This window comes from Tympanuchus pallidicinctus, unplaced genomic scaffold (assembly GCF_026119805.1).
Source record: "Tympanuchus pallidicinctus isolate F22 unplaced genomic scaffold, pur_lepc_1.0 scaffold8, whole genome shotgun sequence".
Taxonomy (NCBI): domain Eukaryota; kingdom Metazoa; phylum Chordata; class Aves; order Galliformes; family Phasianidae; genus Tympanuchus; species Tympanuchus pallidicinctus.
The window spans coordinates 4,806,132-4,825,971 of record NW_026294802.1 but is presented as its reverse complement, the minus strand read 5'-3'; the positions used below and the strand labels follow the sequence as shown (position 1 = coordinate 4,825,971).

The 19,840-nt window shown below is 43.7% G+C and overlaps 1 protein-coding gene across 2 annotated transcripts in view; it reads left to right on the top strand.

The window, feature by feature from the left end:
• TMTC1 (transmembrane O-mannosyltransferase targeting cadherins 1) overlaps nt 1–19,840 on the top strand; it is a 150,884-nt gene that overhangs the window by 99,613 nt on the left and 31,431 nt on the right. For both annotated transcript variants that reach the window (XM_052668035.1, XM_052668036.1), the window contains exons 10-11: nt 1,314–1,478; nt 9,324–9,437. In XM_052668035.1, the coding sequence (XP_052523995.1) occupies nt 1,314–1,478; nt 9,324–9,437 (279 nt within the window). The remainder of the gene's footprint in view (nt 1–1,313; nt 1,479–9,323; nt 9,438–19,840) is intronic.

Sequence of the window (19,840 nt, the reverse complement as noted above, 5' to 3'; positions counted from 1 at the left end):
AAACTCTAACCTAATGCCAAAGTTCAGAACGATCTCTGGAACTGATGTTTTTTCTGTAGTTGTCTCCTATGTCTGTGCCTCTCTCAGCGCCCTACATGACACTAGTACCCTGCCAGAGGCGGCACCTGGTGCAGATCAGTACACAGCAGGGGTGGCAACTTCTGATCAGCATATAAAAGCTTCCTCAGTAAGAATGATTGTCCCTCGCTGGATAGCATTTTAGCACTATCCTCATCCTTTCATGGGGCAGAGAAACTGCGGGGAAACATGTTCACAGTTCCTCATAGATGGGGCATTTTTCTGTTTTCCAGATAGCCTTACGCTGTATCGCATACTTATTTGCAGTGTTACCTCTGTCCAGGGAGTTATGTTTCTAGTTTTTCTTCCCTTGTAGCAGTCTCACTGGGACTCCTCTCTAGGTAGAGCCCACATAGTGATATAGTCACAGTACGTCCATTATCCCCAAGTGTTGTTTCAGTTCCTTCTGCTCCCTCTTTTGTTTGGGGAGAGCTGCCAGGGCTAAGATAGACTTTAAGTCTGAAGCTAAATTTTTGTCTAGTGAGAGCTGTGGCTCAATGTGTAGTATTTTGGGTTAAATAGTTACAGATAAGCTAATGAAGTGCCTCAGGCAATAGCAATTGAAGTTCCCTCGTAAAAATGCTGAGCAAAATTAGCGGTGTGCTAAGTACAGCAACTCAAAGCCCTGAATTTCCAGCTCGGAGGGAGTCACTGGAAGGATGGGCAACATTTGCATGAAGTAATTAATAATTACTGACTTAGTTTAAAGCTATACAGGAGCAAACCTCCGTTCAAAACGTGATTCCCTCCAGAACCTTTTGGAGAGGCCTCTGACCCCCCTCCAGCTGTGCCTTACTCCTCTCGGGGTTCCATGCTGCGCAGACCGGCACTAATAGCAACCACCACTGGGGCTGTTTGCTCGAGCCTTCATTGTGCCGTAATGCTTTTCCCTTTGGTAGCACTCAGTATTACTGTTATTACACGATGCTTTGCTAGCTTGCTGTTGGGAAAGGCAGCTGCCTTGCACAGAGTGGTGCAGGCTACCATTACGCTGTGTGGGATTATGCACGCTACTATACTTCTGGCATCTGGGTCTGTCATTTAGATTAATTTGGAAATTATACAGTGACTTGAGAAAAAATGCTGCTGAATTTGTGTTTGTTATCTTGGACAATATAATTAGTTAAAAAAAAACAACAGTAACTGTGTAAGAAATGCGATACTGAATGGTGTTGCATGTAAACTGGAGTACTACAATGTAACTGTACCTTTTCCATTTTTCACTTTTTTTCCAGTATGGGGTACTGCATCCTTTTTGTCCATGGTCTGAAAAAGCTGACTACGTGGTTAAATAAGTGGCGAATTACTGTTCTGACTCTCTTTGCTTTACTGCTGCTGCTGTTCTCTTGGAAGACCGTGAAACAGAATGAAATCTGGCTCTCCAGAGAGTCCCTGTTCAGGTATGGGCAGCCATGGGAGAATACTTGTGTTTTCATATTGTTTAAAATAAGTTGTGCCTGTTTGCTACGTGGAATAAACGGTTTGCTATGTCACAAGGACTAGTCCAGCTATTAATGCAGTGGTGCAATTAACATTTTGATTATTATACATAAAAAAAAAGTTACCACCACCACCTACTTTCTGTTTTCTGACAGCTGTGCAAAAACTGGTGTCAGCACTTTATGTGCATATACACAAACTTTTGTTCTGGCAATAGCATTTTTAAGACACTGTTTTTAAATAACTTCACTGCTGTAGATTTACCAATAATGTAATGCTTTCCTTTTTAAAGACATAGCAGAATTTTGTTGCAGCCCTACAAAACACCATAGAAACGCTATTGGATATATTGAATTTTCTTTAGCAATATTCTTAATGACAAAAATGAAATGCAACAAAGTGCCAAGCTTAATGTACCATATTTCATTTTATTTGATTACTCTTTGCCAAACAGTTCTTTTTATAACCTCATTTATATATTTTTCTGCATCAGAGCAGACTTTTTCATTTTGTGTTTTGCTAGAAAATGTATTGCATTTGCCTCCAGCTGCTTTCAGCAGTTGTCTAATTGTGAGGTAATTGTAGAAACGCAGGTGATTTGCACACTGGTTGCTTAGCTTTATTTTCTAACTTATTGGCCAGAGCAAAGTTTAATTTACTCGGCACTGAAGAGTATGAAATCACTTTTTATGTGTACCTTTCAGGCTTCAGGAGACACTCTTGAAGTGGTTGGAGCTCTGTTAGTGGAATTTTGTTTTAAATGTAGAGTAAGGCTTTCTTTACTCCAACACAGTTCGTTGCCTGTCTAAACCTCTGTTTGCTGTTCAGACAGCAGCAGCCATGGTGACCAGTCTGGGCTCTCACAGCTCTGCGTTAATTGTGGTTCCAGTCCAAGCCTTCAAGTTGGTGGTGGCCACTTGCAGGAAAGCCAGACAGCTTCCCAAATTGGATGACTCTCTTGTTGAAAGGGGGGGGGGAAGATGGCAATCCCATATGTTGTGCATTAGGCGTCACCTGCGTATCATTGCATATTGCTGTGGTCACCTGTGTTTAAGAGAGAAGAAGTCAAACCAGAGTGGATGAGAGGAAGGTATCTCTCACTCCTCTCTTCCAGGAGAACCCCTCTTGGGATGATTCAGTGTGCCAGAAGGTCTATCACAAAAGAGACATAACCCATAGTTACTTTGGCTTAGTTGGATGCAAATAGAATCATAGAATCATTAAGTTTGGAAAAGACCACTAGGACCATCTAGTGCAACTGTCAGTCCATCACCACCGTGCCCACTAACCACTTCTCTCAGTGCCACATCTACACTTGAAATAGACCTGTATCTATCTTGCCTCCATTCAAAGCAAGGTGGCCTTCCACAAACCAGATCAAATTCAGAAGCCATAGAACTGTTAGTGCAGCACTGAGCCAGAGCTTGGACACAGTGCCCCAAGGTAGGGATTTGCATTATGCTGGAGTAGGTAGGACACTTAGTGGCTTGGGTTAGGCTGGCCAGCTTGGGACTTTTGGGGACAAGTCCAGGAAAGATATCTGCCCTTGGCTTTTGAGAAGAAGGCAAGAGTGTTGGTGTGCTCATGTTGGGTTACCTGGTATTGCCTCGAGAAGCAATTGGCAGCAGATGCCTATAGAAGCAATTTAAGAAGCAGACAAGCAGCAGTGATGCTTCTCTCAGTCTTTTCCTAGCTTGCACTGATCTCCAGTTTAAAGACTTCCTGAGTCAGGATTCATTTTCTCTTTTTTTTTTCTTTTTTTTCCCGCTTAGCAGCTGCTGATGGACCTTTCTTCCATTAATGTCTCTGGCTGCTTTTTCAAATTTATTTATAGTTTTGGCTTCCACAGCATCCTGTGCACTGGGCTCCATCATTAAATTACACAGTGTGCAACAAAACGACTTCCTTTTCATATGTCATGAATGTTCTGCCTGATCATCTTTCTTGCTTTCCACTAGTCCTGGTGTTTTCAGTGAGTAGGGAGCAACCCATCAACTGATCACTTTTCATGTGCCTTTTGTGCCTATACAACCCAGCCTCTTCCCAGAGCTGTTATGTTTCCATATTGGTGGTTTCTGATCCCTCTTGTCACTATTTTTAGGTGTTTTCCAATTCTAACCTATCCTTTTGAGATGGAGACCAGAACAACATACTCCATTCAGATTTGCAGCTCAGTACTATGGGGCTGTTTTCTGGTTGTTCTCTATTCCTTTCCTATTAATGTCTATTCTGTCCATACAAGCTCCAGGATACTTGTTATGAGTGGAAATGTCTGATGTGTAGACACCAATCTGAAACTTGTGCCTGTAACAGAATTCCATTTCATTTGCCACTTTCTTGCTCAGTCTTCAACACTGCGAGATTCTTCTGCAACATTTTTTAGTTAGCTTTAATTCCTGCAATGTGATTCATGTTGTCATTTGTAAATGTGCTGTCTCCCTGTTTGATCCCATGTTCAGATCTTTTGTGAACACATAAAGTGGCCTAAGTGCCAGTGCATGGCTCTTGGAACCCTGCTTGTAGTCTTCTCCTTTTAGGAAAACTTTTCACCTACCTGTTCTCTTGCTGTATTTCAAGCAGACAGTGATTCACAAGGGGACCTTCCATCTTATTCCATGATGCCTTCAAGAAATGGGAAAACTTCAGCGAGGGATTTTATCAAAAGCCTTTTTGAGCATGCAGGTGCACAACATTGAGATGATTGAAACTGACAGGGCTTTCATAAAAGCTTTCAATGGCTTTAGTACCACGTGCCTGTTGAGTTTATCAAAGAATGACGGATCTGTTCACCTAACTTCTTTCTGCAAAATACAAGGTTAAATTCTTCCCTGTTGGATTGTAGCTATCCAGAAGTTTGCTAGATCTAGTTTTATTGCTGTTTCTCCTAATTACTTGAACATGAAATCAGTCTTGCTGCTCTGTCACTCCCCATATCCTTTGGGTGGAGGCAACTGACATCATGTTCATCATCTCCCATTTCTCCTATATTAAGGCTCATTTAAATGATAGGTTACATACTGCAGCTAATAGCAGCTTCACATTTGATTTCCTTTGGAAAAGTTTTATGCTACCAGGCCCTGTGGATTTTTAGGTGTTCTTGGTGTTGGTTTGTTTTAATGCTTCTCTTAGTACCACTTTAGTTTGAGACACTGCTTTGGACTTGCCTCTCTAAGGAAAGGTTGTAGTGTGGGAACATCCTTCAGCTCCCCTTAGTGAGCTCTTCTGTTGTGGCCTTTTCATCTTCAAGCATTACTTTTAGAACCTCCTTCAGATATTTCCCTTAGTGGGAATTTCTTTGGCTGATTTTCTATATCTGATGCATTGCATTCTTAGCTTTGATATCTTTAGCAAGTTTTTCTTTATATCTCTTTTGGTCTGCCTAACTATGGTTTATGTTGAACTGGATAAAGTTTATACACTTAACTTTTTTTACCTCTTCAGCTGCAAAGTTTACTTCTTAAATGAGTGTTTTCCATTTCTCATAGCCTTCTTTATTATGCTGTTTAACCAAGTTGGCTTTCTGTTGGCCTTCAAGATCTTTTTTCATAGATGTTACACGTGTTGGGAGTCTACAATATGGTAGGATAGGAAAGAAATGCAACAGTAGAAGACTGGAAGAAGAAGATAATTTCATTATCTAAGGAGCGTAGAGGCTGTACATGGAATGATGTTGAGAGGACTGAAGGAGGGAGAAGTGGATGGAGGCATGTTAGACAGCAATAAATTAGAAAGGATGGAGAAGGAGGAGGAGATAAGGAACAGTAAAGCAGTTTGAGAGAAAATAATAAGGAAACAGTGCAAATCTATATATGGGGAAAGGAGACATAAATCAACCTACTTGGTAGTCTGTCTGTGCGTTGAATTTTTTTTTAAAGAAGTATGTGCTGAGAGGATCTTTATTCCCATTCTTAGTTCTCTATTCTTCTTCCTCCACTTGCTGCTTTAATTAATTACTCATTCTTCCCTCCTCTCGTTCTTCCCCTTCACCTCTCCTTTCAATTCCTCCATTTGATTAGATGTGTTTCTTCAGTGTCAGTCTGTCTCATTTCCCTCGCTTCTGTTAGACATGCTTTGTCTGCACTTTTTTTTCCCCAGGAGATGTAGATGTATTCTCAGCATGTTATCAGTTTTGTACTTTGCACCCCATCTTTTTTCATTCTCAAGGTTTGCCCTGCTTTGACACGATGCTGCCAGTGTCAGCACCATCACCCTCCCTGCTAATGGCTGCCACAACTCTTGGGCTCCAGTACAGGGTCCAAATCTGGAGGAACCAGAAATCCCTCTGAGTCCAGGCTACCTCAGTGTGGAAGAGAATGATACCACCTGAGCAGAGGATGCATCTACATATTTGTGCATAAGTGCATAAGCAAGGGCTAAAAGTGAGAAGCAAATGACCCATAAGCATAAAAAGTGACTAGATGTATAGATATAGCTATTTGAAGCATAAATTTCTAGAAGCCTCAAATTTGCCTGACTGTGTTAGCAGGTGTACAAGGAGGGCTTGTTTGAGGCTCAGGCTCCAGCCAGAGAGAGCGAAATGAGGGCTGTGGGCTGACCCCTGCATCCGCTGTATCAACCTTCTCAAGGTTGATGACGCTGTCACGTTTCCTTTTGCTCCTGGAAAGCTTTGCATGCACAGCTCACATTTGTGACAGTGTCTGGAAGTAAGGCTGTAGCCAGTAGAGGAACTATATAAAAGTGGCTCTTTCTTAGTTGGCAGTTCTCCCTCCCTGGTCAGGTCTGCTGACCTCAGTAATGTGCAAAAAAAACCCCAGTCAAAAACAAAGAAAAGAAACAGGAGAAAAATAACCAACCCACCCCAAAGGAGACATTTACTACTGTGTGCTTTTGTTAATTCTGAAAGTCAACTCAGCTAAGAAGAGCAATGTCCCTTGCATTTTGTGCATCTTCTTTAGAATGGTTCGGAGTCCCATGTTGATATCTGTGAAAATCAATACGAGGATATGAGGCCAGGGACAGCAGCTGTTGAGGTCATCCAGGGAACATTTTGCCATAGAGAATCTTTATTGGTGATAATGATTCCCAAACAGAACGTATCACTTCAGTGTCCCAAGGTTCCTGCTGAGACAGGAGCAGTCTCATTTCCTTGCAAACTGAATGCTTTTCATATGAAAATCACAGAAAATCAATGTATTTTCTGCTCCAAACTTTGCAGAGTGGAACATGCACTGAGGAAAACAATATCATGGGAGACTTTTGCTGGCTAAATGGGGTTTGGGTTTGAGGTTAGAAGTGCCAATGGCATTTTGTTTCTCTGCATTATGACTAACAGGCTGCCTCCTTTCCATGGGGAGGAAGCACTACGTAAGATGGCTTTCCTATTGCTTATTTTCCATTTATGTTATTTAGTGCTGTCGTGGAAATCGGAAAGGAAGGAAATGCTCCTGATGAGTGACATTGAATGTCAGCTGACTTGTTTCTGACTGGCTGGACAGTGGGTCCTTAGGTTTTCAGAAGGGCACATGTGCTGGGTTGGTGAGGAGGGAGACGGGAGAATTTGGAAAAGAAGTTGGAAAAAGAGATTGAAACTGTGAGAGATTGCGGGCTTGCGGGAAGCAGAAATGGAAAGCCATTGTGTTCTGCTTTGTTATTTATACTCCACCCTTTCCCACTTGGCTTTCATTTGTGGACATTATTGTTTCCCCTGTCAATGAGCAAACAGTGTTCTCAGCTGGTCAAGAATCAATTAGCAGAAGTGTTTGCCTAAACTCTCCAAAAAATCCACTCTGCCTCCAGCCGGGTGTTTGCTGTGCTGCTGACAGTGCGGAGTCCACAAGCAGTTTGCCTCAGTCATTGCTGTGTGCATTTGCAAAACCAAACACCCCCCTCCCCACCCATGCAAGGAGAATAAATAGGTCAGGGAATGTGAGTGGTGTGATGCAGAAGCCAGCATCATAATGACTCGAACTCAAGCCAGTTTCTGTTTCCTATGTCACCCCCACCCCCAGCAGAATCACGCAGATGAAAGAGCTTTATCGGTGACGTTTTAATAAATGGGACCAGCAGGATTAGTAATAAATTCTATTTAAAGAGAAACAGCCCAGAATTAAAATATTTAAACATATGCATCTTACTGTTAAAACTGTATCTCATTAGAACTGCAGTACTTGTGCATATGTAATATACTTCCCACCATTAACTCGGTGTGCTGTGTTTCAGCGGGGGCTATAACGGAGCCAACAACTCATTGCACATAGCTCTGAGATGGTAACAGCTTTGAGTCTGCGACTCTGCCTGTAACGCTGTCACTGATGTAATTCAACCCTCTCTGTATAAGAATTAATATTCCGGTAATGCCCAGAGGTTGTAAGTGTGTAGTTAATAGCTCCCAAGGCCAATGGAAATTAACACAGCCATAGCAGTCACACATTACTTGCTGCTGGTGCAGTATATCTTTGTGAAAACTAATATAGAAAATCATTCTCTTAAGAATAGCATCAATTAACTGATTTAATTCAGCGATTAGTCACAAAATGTCTTATTCCTGTAGTGCTCCCAGTAAGTAATTTGGAAGTACCTGATGATTAGGAGGCCAACTGCAAGGTCTATTTTTGATTTCTGTAGGCAAACTGTGGCTGTGTTGCGCTGAACTCCGTAAGGCAGCTGTGGGCGAAGCTTTGGAAGCTCTCACAAGAAGGCATTAGTGACACGTGATGCCACTGGCTGCAGATAACCAAAAAGGCAGCAGTTTTGCCACTAAGATTCTCCAGAGTGTCATTTAAAATGAAATTCCTAGCAGAGGGCTTGGGCGCCTGTGGGTGCCTGCTCCCCGCTGTAGAAACTGTTTGCAACTTCAACTTTTCATGGTTAACTTCTCTGCCCACCCTGGTTAAACAGCAGAGACATTGTAAGCAGGGTAAGGCTTGGAATGACTTTACTGTTGAGTTTCTTACCTGGAGTAGGAAGCATAGAGCTGATGGGGAGGAAGGAAGACAGCAGCTGGCAGGGATCTGCTTGTGAGTGAGAAACAGTGTTTTTTCTGCTTTTACATGAACAGTTTAATCCACTTTTATTTCCCATTACCTCAGAGAGTCCCTATTTATGTGCTGGAAAAAATTTCCCTGTTAAACAGCATTCCGACTTCTCTGGGTTCTTGCAGGGGAAATGTTTCCATGGTGTACGTGCTCTTGAGATTTCTTTCTAACTATAACCTCGAAGCAGCATTTCCTCCAGCTGTGCAAGGTGTACCTTGTTTTGTGTGCTGTCAATTAAGTAAATAAGCACATGCCTGCTCTTCTCCTTTTGTCTTTGCACCCTCATTGTTAATTCCAAACATTCAGTCCAATCTGCATAGCAAAGAGGATGAAGGGGAGGGCTGGGTTGGCTGTGCGGTCACACATCCATGGTCATATGTTATAATGTGAGAGCATATTACTTGCCAGCTCAGGGCAAGAGTCCTTTTAGCCCTCCCCTCCTGGTCCCACTCTGCTCAGTGCTGTGCTGCGTATAAATGTGTGCTGGCTGGGTGCTCAGAGTGTGCTGTGAATCCCCTCTAGTGGCTGATGCCTATGGAAAGCATACTTCTTTCTGGTGCCTGCAGCTGACAGATTGAAATCAAGGTTTTCATAAGGTGCCTTCGTGACACTCCAGTTTAAGCAGGGCTGGAGATGAGGGAGCCTGTTACAGCTGTATTACAGAAAGTACTGCCTACTTTCCCGCTGAATATTAGGCTTTTTAGAGTCTTTGAATTTAACACATTGTATTTCGAATTACCACAGTGTATCACCGCAGGGAAGGTTGCCATGCTGGTGCTTACGCCATCCTGCTTCTGTTCCTCTTCGCAGCTCAGGAGTGAGGACTCTACCCCACAACGCCAAGGTGCACTACAACTATGCCAATTTTCTGAAAGACCAAGGCCGTAACGTGGAAGCGATCTACCACTACAAAACTGCTCTCAAGTAAGTTCCCTGAAGCCCCAGCTAGGCTCGCACTGTGTGGTGCAGCCCACCAGTAGCGCATCCCTTCCTGCCAAGGGCTGCCTGCTCCTCACCCCCCAGCTCCTTCCCTGGGGACAGCTCAGTTTTCAGAGGTTAGGAAAGTTCCTTGGCTCAGTGTTGCGTGTGTCATTAAAAGAGAGAGCCTGGCTTCCCTCCAGTTCCGTGTGTGTTTGTGTGTATACTTCAATATGAGATATAAATGTTACCATAGCTACACATTGAGCAATGAGGTGTCACTTACTTGGCTGAATCTGTGCTGGTAAGCAGGAGGTAGTTGTCATAAATGCATTTTCAGGTTCCTGGGCCATTTATCTTAGTAAATTGTTAATGGTGCATGCCTGGAAAATGCCAGTGCTGTAGCCATCTGAAGTAAGCAATAATAATAGTACTTACGGCTTGTATTGACGCTACTGTCTGCAAAGCTTTGCATGAACACTAAACTAATTGGTGCTGACAATGCTCCTGTGCAGTAGCAGGTAAATATAATTACCGCAGTTCTGCAAAAGGGGAGGCTGAAGCAGGAAGGTGAACTGTCTTGCTTATAGATGCATGGTAAATCTGGGCCAAGGGCATGGCTTAATATGCAGGATCACCCCTGGCCCAGACTGTGCACGTAGTAGATCCTGGATAACACATCCCCTGACCCCACATGGAATAGGGGCAGCTCCCTGCATGCAGTGTTCCTCCATTTGCTGCCCCACAGTGGATGCTTGCCCAGGACTTTGGATGCACCCTGCTGCCCTCCAGTCCTGAGAGAAGGAACTAGCCCTGTAGAAAGGTGTGCAGGTAAAATGGGAGTGGCAAGGGAGAACCAGCATATAGGGTGCAGACAGTGCTGCCAGGAAAAAAGGCACATGTGGAAAGGGCAGACAACATGAGGAGTGGCCCTAGTGGCAAAAACAGAGCTCAGCACAAAAGGGCACGTCAGGAGGTGCAAGAAATATTCTTTCCTGACATGTGGTGTGGGAGGAAACTCCTATGTTTTATCTTCTTGCCAACTGACAGGGTTATGCCAAAGAATCTCAGGGGCTCTTATCCCACCCATGAGCTGGGAGGGCAGGATGGTATTTTGTCAGTAAGGATTGAGTTAAACTAGGTGAAGGTGATTTTTAGATTTTGTGTACCTTTTCTCTTTTACCATGCTCAGGATTTAGGAAGTCATTTAGAAAAGCCTCCATCCTATTTTTCAACATTTCCAGGAATGGAAAATCCAGTACAGCCATCAATAAGTTGGACTGAAGGTTAATTACCCTGGCTGTTGAAAATGTCCTCCTTTATTTTTAGTCTGTTTTGTTTAACGTCAGCTTCCTGTTCATTGTATTTGTTTACACCTTTAAATGCCACACTGAAGAGCTCATTATCAGAAGACAGTTTTCTATACAGTGATCAGTTTCTCCTCTAATCTGCTGCTGAATACAATAGATGAATGTGTGTAGCTTGCTCTGAAAGTACTGCCTCCTATTTATTTCCCTAGAAATGACAACAGCTACAAAGAGCACAATAACACTGTTTGATAGAGCAAATTGTCAGCTAGAAAGCACTATTTTTCAACATAGTCACCACCATTAACTATGCATTTTCACCAGCCTGCATACTGTGTTTGTAAAAATCTGTATGGCCATCTGGAACATGGCTTGTCTTTCACCTTGCTGTCACCACTGCTGGAATGCACCATCCACCGCCTCACTGTGTTCACATCTACTGTTTGGTCTTTGTAAACATTCATCAAATGTCAGTGAATGTAAATGGCTGACATTTTTTCTGTGTGGAGGAATCCATTTCCACACTTTCACTTCACGTGTACTTCTATGTCAGATGCCATTTTGTCACTCTCCCTCTGCTGCCATGTATCACATGGCAACAAAATCAAATAGGGCAACAAAATCAAATAGGGCAACATAATCAAATAGGAGGCATTACTTTCGGAGCAGCCCTCCTAGATGCTGTCACTTTCACTGTTATGCAAGTTTTTTGTGATCACTGATAATTCCCATAGCTCTTCTCCAGGCTCTCTCCAATTTACCAGAAAAGGCCATTGCAAGAAAGGAGAGGGACTAACAAATATATTCCAAACCCCACATAGAGTGTGGAGTGTAACATCACTCGCTGCTTTCTGTTCCTACTGACATCACCTCTGCCTGCGTAAATGGGATTTACTGGCAAAACATTTTTTTCTCCACTGACTCAGCAGCTCTCATTTATTATAATTATAACGCTGTCTTCTGCTCAGCAGTATTTCAGTTATAAGAGATTCTAATTTCAACGTTTCCTCAATGGCGTTAGATGGCATAGATTGTTCTGCTCGTATTGTTTATAGAGCATGCAAGGCCTGGTCAGGGCTCAAGTCCACATGGAAGCATTTCCCAGGTACCCAGTGTCTCAGTGGTTCTGGCTCGTGCTCTGATTGCTTCAGTTACTTCGATATTAGTTCACATTTCTGAAAAGCCATTCTCTGCCCCCACTTTGCATGCTCACTGTCTGTCCTCACAAGGTCTGCACTGCATGCACGCCAGGAGTCACTGGGGAGCTGCACTCCTTACTTCCACCACCTCAGCAATCTGCAATCTGCAGAAGAGGAGGCAGGGAAGGGGTTGGCCTCTTCCCATATGTAACAGCAATAGGATGAGGGGGAATGGCCTCAAGTTGTGCCAGAGGAGGTTCAAATTGGATATTAGGAAAAAATTCTCCAAAAGAGTGGTGGTGCACTGGAACAGGCTGCCCGGGGAAATGCTGGAATCACTGTCCCTGGAGGTATGCAAGAAACATGGATGTGGCACTGAGTGACATGGTTAGTAGGCATGGTGGTAGGTGGACAATTGGACTAGATGATCTTAGTGGACTTTTCCAACCTTTATGATTCTATGATTCAGTGATTCACTTAAATGTTCCTTATTTTTACTCTCTCACTCAAGCCCTGTTGCTGAGTTTTTGAGGCTGTACAGTAAGCAATAGTGTGATGTAATTAAAAAGAGTTATATATTTGCCTGTGGAGAATAACATTCCATGTTTTCCCCTCCAACATTCCCATCTGAAATGTGGAGGCCTCACAGAGGTGGCTGGGTACTTATGCCATTGGCTACAATGGAGAGATGGAGAAGGGGATGGATATGGGATATATAACGTGATGGTGGATATTCTAGATAGGTGTTGCAGAATAGCACAGTTTTCATGTTCACGTTATTTTATGCATCCTCACAGACTCCAGCTTTGCAAATCACTGCCCCTGGTTGTAGACCAATTCTCTACAATTAGAAAGAAGGAAATTAGTAGTTATACTGTCCTTCTGATGATTCAGAATATTTTTGGCTACTGGCCTGACCTGAAAATGGACAAGAAGCTGGGAAGCTGAGGCAGCATTCAGAATCACAGAGTGGTTTGGGTTGAAAGGGACCTTAAAGCCCCTGCCAAATTCCAATCCCCCTGTCATGGGCAGGGACACCTTCCACTAGATGAGGCTGCCCAGGACCCAGTCCAACCTGGCCTTGAACGTTAACAACACCAACTTCTGTGACATTCCCCCAGGTGCCCCTCACTATGTGTTTGGTCTCCAGGTGAGTTCAGATTAATCCACACTCTCCATATGACATAAAATACAGATTTAGTCAAGGGGTTTAGCAATCCAGCTGCAGCTCTGTCAGAAGGATGGGAGATCAAAATAGCACGTCTGCCTAGTGTGATGAGGAGCAGTGGGCATATTAATAGGGAATTAATAAGGAAAACAGAGTCAGTAGGGAAGCAGACTGCTGCTACCACCACCCTGCAGCTTCTGGGAGGTAGGAGAGAGAGCAGCACTGCTGTAGCAGCTCTCTCTGAAGCACGTGGCTGATGGCTCATTAATCATTCCAGCTCCCTCCCAAAGCTTGTGCCAAACTGCAGTGTAGGTTTGCCTGATCTCTGGTGAGTGAGTTTAACTGTTTGCTAAACAAAAGTGATCTTGTCAGTCCATGCTTGGCTCTTTTAACTGCTTGCAATTACCATTCCACCAACGCAACAATGCGTTTCCATTTGCTGCTTCTCTGCCAGAAGTGTCAGCTGCCATGTCACTGTTTAGTGAAAGTGACCTATTGCTCCTGTGGTGTAGGCAGGTGGTGTAGCTATGGCTGTGTGAAAAGATGTTGACGTGCACATAGTTTATGTACGGAAATAATAGCGTTTGGGACTAAATCCCAGGAAACTCAACCCCATTCCTACTTTTGAAGGCATTTGTAGGCAGGATCCTCCACTGCCATGTGTTGGTTTATCTCTTCAGCTAAATCATGGAGCAGAAGAACGTGTTTTCTCTGACACTGAAATTGCAGGGCAGGTTTCTAAGGCCAACTCCATAACTGATACCATCAGCCAGCTCCTGATACGCTGCTTATGTTTGAGACTCTTTGCAGGTGGCCCCTCAAAAGGCTTACCCCAGCCAACTAGCTAGTGATGCAGTATCCTGATGGAGCCTGATTTAGGTAATTAGTGCAATCCAATTATGCTGCCCAAGAGTGAAGGAAATGAAAACTGAGATGATATGCAGAAATAGAGAACAACAGCAGCATAATTTGAATTGGAGAGAAGGAGAATGAAAGGGGAAAAAAAAAAGTTCTATGTATATGGGAAAAGCTCCACCTGTAAGTCAGGTTGAGGAAAAGCAAATGGAGGCATAACCCTTTGGAGCTGCAAAATGAGTTATCCATAATGCAGATTTTATCAACAGCTGGCATTCTGCGGTTGTAGCAATGGCTTACAAAGCTTTTAGCTTACCTTCAGTGAAACAATAAAAACACACTGCTGGGTTTCATTGCTTTGGTGGTTTGCCTGACATATGGTAGTGACCCCAGGAGATGTTTGTTTTTTGCTTCTGCAAAAAATGAAGACCAGAAGCGTTCTGCCTGAGATGGAATTGACCATGGCTACTCTGAAAGCCAGCCTGAAAATTCTTGGTGCTGTTGTTAGGAATTCTGGAGACCTCCCGTAGCTGGAGATCAAAAAGTTTTACATAAAATTAAGTGCAAATGTAAAATTTCACTTTCATTACATTTTCTGTGACTGAGTATACAAGGCTGTGCAACCTTATGCTAGTATGAGGAATATCTGTGATGTGCTAATGAAGATATTTTTGTTGTTGTTGATAGCTAACAAGCATTTGTCCTGCTTCTCTAATGGCCTCATTTGCTTGATGTTCCTTGAGACTTTATCACTCCTCAGAAACTCATATGAACTGACATAGCCAAAAAGCTCTAAACCAGTCTGACCACCATTTCTTTTGTCTTTAATAACTCTTCAAACAACAAAGGGAGGAGAGAAAGAATCACTCTCCATGCTACTTTTGAGCTCATTCAAAATCTAATTCCCAAAGCAGCTCCATTTTACAGTCTGCATTTCCACAGCCAGCATCTCAGAGTACACTTTGTAGGCATGCTGTGTTTGCTGACAGGGTCCTGCTTCCCATGGATCTCTTATCAATGTGAGCAGCAGCAGGTGGTGCTGAAGGAAGTAATAATGGTAATAATAATTTGATGGTATGCAAACTACATCACTGTGTCCAGCAAAAAGTTGACACCTGAAATTTTACATTTGCACTTTCAGACATAAAAGCACATAGGTTTGCCCTTAATAAAATATCAGTGCAATAATGAGTTTAATAGTGCAGGAAAACGAGCTATGTGTGATTGAAGTCAGGTACTGTGATCATCAAATGGTACAAAATGGTAGCAGCAACAGAATTATTTCTATCAAAAGATGAAAGTTGCAGAAATGAATTGAGGTTGGGGCCGCTGAGAAAGGAAAAATGCTGGAAAGAAAGATAAAAAGTGTGTATGGAGAAAGACAGACTGATCTGGCTCTCCTCGCATCAGGCATTCCTAGGGCAACCTGGACTTTCGGGCTACTGCTCAAGGGAGGCAAGTGCTCATTGTGAACTCTCTTACCACCAGTGTAATATCTGATGGTGCAAAGTCCTGCAGAATGTATTCACTGTATAGGTAATCCTGTGAGTTTTGTACATCAATGTCCCAGCGTATATGTGGACAATGGACATGACCATTAGCAGGCTCATTGCCACACGTTTCCTTTGTGCTTCTGGCCAAACAGAGTGAGGGGAAGGGGGATCAGCCTGCTGTCAGCAGATGAGTGCAGAAACCCCCATTCTCCCTGGTGGGACTCTTCAGAAAAGGGGGTTGCAAGGCAGCAAGCAGGAATCCTCAGGCTGGCTCTCTTTCTGGCTCAGCCCTGAGGGAAGGGAGACTGCTGGGCCAGGAGGCAGAGCAGACAATAGGAAAGTACTTGGGCAGACTGTCTTTTGAGAACTCGAGCAGACTGTCTTTTGAGAACTTGCAAATAATGGAGTTAAGGGCACTGTTTGCAGCAGGGAAACTGGGAAGGCTGGTTTGTGGCAAGGGAAGCATCATGAAATCCTGACTAGATGCAAGAGGAGGAAGCAATGTGAGTACCGAAGCCATATCCCTCACTGAGGGAATAAATTGGTGCATAATGCTGCTGGAACGAGTAGAAAAAGAACAAGCTAGGCTGCCTTTTCTCCCCACTCCACTTTAGAAGTAAAACTCTAATGCTATAAGGGAGACTCAGGTTTCTTGCTAAGCTTTCCCCCACGTCTACCCACTGGCTTTTCATATATCTTACATCAGCACTGTCTGGGGTTGTTTAAATTTGGTTAAATTGCACTCTCCATGCAGTAAGAAAACAGTGTTCGTATGGTCCTTGATGCATGCATGTGCCTTGGAAATGCCTCTCAGTGTCGACTGCAGGTGGCCTTGGATACCATCTGTGATTTATTTCTGGAAAGAATTAAAATACCAGCACCATTTGTTAGCCTGTTTTTACAGGGAGTCAAAAATGTGCAGTGCTGCTTTGCCGTGACTGCTGGAGCTGTGTTTGCTCCCAAAGCATCGGGTGCTCTTCTGACACTTGGATTCCTTAGGTCAGGCCGTTGGAGCAAGCCCTCTGGTTAGGCATTGATGGAACATCTTCACAGAGAGTTAACACAATGCCCTCCTTTAATGGATTTTATAGGCCTGAGATAGGTCACGTCCAAGCTGTCAGGAGCATCTTTGTGTAGTATTCTTCTAAATCATGCCTCATCAAGATGTGCTTTTGGGGTATTGGTGCTCTTGTATATGTATGTGGTGGCTGTCCTGAAGTGAGACAAACCTGTCGAGTGATTTAATAATAATTGACGATTAAAAGGCTGCCTGGTAATTTGAATCAGAGCATAATGGCCTTTGTAACAGTGCATGAGATGATGGCCAAATTACTTCAGCCACTGTAATTTATTTTTTAACCTGTTTAACACTACTCCATGCCTATTTTGGGGTGTACCCTGTGTTTGCTCAAGTGTTCTGCCTTTTGTTGATGAAATGCTAATCAGGGTGTATTTGCTCAAAACCAGAGTGGTGTAAGTGTGACCATGAGGCCTCAAGCACAGGCATTACGTGTATCACTGCACTGGCAGCAATGGAAGCTGGATGTTCCTTCTGGAGTGGGAGCTGAATGGCTCCGCCTCATCATAGGCATCTGCATTCTGAGTCACTTCCTAAGCTGTGGCTTTTGTCATGGGTACAAGCCCTTCTACACTGTAATACAAGGACTTGCTATCTTCTCAATAGCATCTCCTCAGAGAAGAGCTCCCGTCATGTGTGACCATGGCTGTGGAATGTTCCTCATACATGGTGTGCAGCTCGGACTGTTTCCAGGGAAGCGAATGCACTTGATATTGAGGCTAAAAATCTGGAGAATGGAAAATATTTTCCTAATGAAGCTGCAAAGCTTTTGACTTATTAAGATGAGATATGTTTCCGTTTTTATGTGAACTATGCAGTTTCTACTGTACTTTTTACTTTTTGCAAACAAGAATGTCAAATCCATGGGCTAATTACTCTTAGTTCCTGCACTGTTTCTTTTCTGCTAGCCAGCTGCCTTTGCCCTTATTGAAACTTTGAGACCACATTTGTCTCAGAGAACAGCCAGATAGCTGTACAGCAGTGGTTATTGCTGTACAAATCATGAGAGATTTGGCTTCTCTGGTCTTTATCAATGGGCAGCAGGAAAATTGGTTCCCAGCAAGTGTCTACTGAGGACAGTCTTGAGACTTTTTGTGAAGCCCTGGTAGGTAAGAGTGAAGTGCTCTCCTCATCATCACGAATTTGACCCTTCAAGCAATGTGGGAAATGCTGGAATGAGGCTGCTCTAGTTTACATCAGTGGCTGAGGCAATCCCCAGCCATTTCAGAGCTAGCATAGAACGCGCTTTGGGGAGCCACTGGAGATCAAAGCATGACAGAATGATGTGTATTGGAAGGGCCCTCAAAGCCCACCCAGCCCCAATCCCTTGCTGTGTGCAAGGCTGCCACCCAGCAGTTCAGGCTGCCCAGGGCCTCCCATCCAACCTGGCCTAAGTTCCTCCAGGGATGGAGCACGAACAGCTTCTCTGTGCCAAGGCCTCACCGCTGTCTGATTAAAGAATTTCTGCCTAATGTCTGATCTAAAGTTGGACAGGTTTAAACAGATGACAGGTGTGATTCTGTCCCATCTGCTTAGGTACAAGGTATGTTGTTTTGTACCCTCATGTAAATGCTTGGTTGAAGAATTTATCCAAACTTGCTGTCTCCTGTTTGCTGTGATGTTGATCTGGTTTCTGTGGGGTCTTTGAAGAAGACTGTACTGTTTACTCTCTCTATAAGGCAGGCATGTCTTGAATTATTAGTCCTTTGCTGGCCTTGAGTGGTTTCTGGGATTTTAAGGACTTACATGGATCCTACATAAATTCTTTATATGAAAGCAGAAGCAGGCAGCCCAATTTGATAACCTTTCGTTGGCTCAAATCACAGGAAAGATGTGAGTTTAGCAGGGGGCTTTTATTTACTTATTTATGTTTAGCTGTGACATTGACATAAAATCCTTTCTTTCCTCCTCAGCTCTAAATTTCAGCTTCCATCCCCACCCAAGTTTGAAAATTTAATGAAATACTCTAAGTGCTACAGGCTTGGTTTTAAAATGTCATGCTTCTGAATGTGATGTTTTAAAATAAGTGCTGGGGTCAAAGAATACATGTGGCTTTTATCAGTTTACAGATTATATCCATTCCTCTTGTTTTGATGCTTGTGTCCTGTCGAGTTTTCCCTCGATGATGGAGCATTCTGCAGGCAAGGAAAACAGGGCAGGCTGGCCAGCCAACCTGCCCTTCCTTGAGCCTTGGCTGCCATTCAGCACTTGCTATTTATACCAAGTTGGCATCTGGAGGTCCCAGCTGAGATTGAGGCCCTGTTTTACCCATCTCTGAACAGAGCTGGGGATTGCCTTCACTGCAGAAAGCTGGTACTCTGAGCAGGGAGGCAGCGATACAGGAAAATGGCATTTGGTTGCTGTTGCTTTTGTGACAAAGCATGAGGACCTGTGAGGCAGATTTGTCTAAGGCCATGTGGGAAACCATGGTAGAGATGAGTACCATCTCTCCAAGTATGTTTATAGATGCTTAGTGCTGCTTGTTAGGTGGGCTGGGGGAGCGAAGGCACCTGTGGGGGGACCCTTGCCCTTCAGCAATGGTGAGTGGGACAAACCAATGGGTGTCTGAAATAGCTATAGGCATTCCACATACCCCCATTGCTAACTGCATGCAGCATCGCTTCTGAAACCAGTTGTCACAGAATCGTAAAATATCCTGAGTTGGAAAGGACCCATAAGGATCAAGTTATGATCTTGGTGTTTCCATCAGGGCCTGAGCCGGTCCACGTAATGCCAGTGAAGGCCCTGGTGGGACCCACAGAACTACTCATGGGGTGGAGCACACCGGTGAGGTTCAGAGATGCTCTGAGAACTGCATGAGCTTAACCCCATGAGGTTAGGATTGCTCCCTGCCTCATCACTGTGTGATGTGCTGGTCCAGCCCGCCTCATCACTGAGTTGTATAGAAATGGGTGAGGTGTAATAGCAGCAATCAGGGCTGTGCGTGTACAGTGACTGCTTTGTCATGCTTTCAGTGAAGGAGATTATGCCTGAGGCTTTCAAAGGAACCAAAAAGCCTTAGATCTCTCACTTGCCTGACTTTCAACAGGATTTCCAGGTTTAAAAAAAAAATCTGCCTGCCTGCCACAAATCTGCCAAGCTGAAGGGTGTTAACTTTGAGGAAATACTGATGCAACTATTAAAACTCTTCAAGAGAAAACAAGCCGCTGCTTAATATTGCAAAATCGTCTCTTTGTCTATAAAAGGAATTCAGATGTTGCAAATTGAAGGTCTTTTGGAGGATGACATAAGGTCTGGCTCTGTGACCTACAGCACATAGAGCTTTCAGACCAAGATGCCATGATGTTATGAGGCCATGGCCTGACTTGTTGCCAGAGTGGGGTTATTCCCTGTAGGATGGCTGCTCTC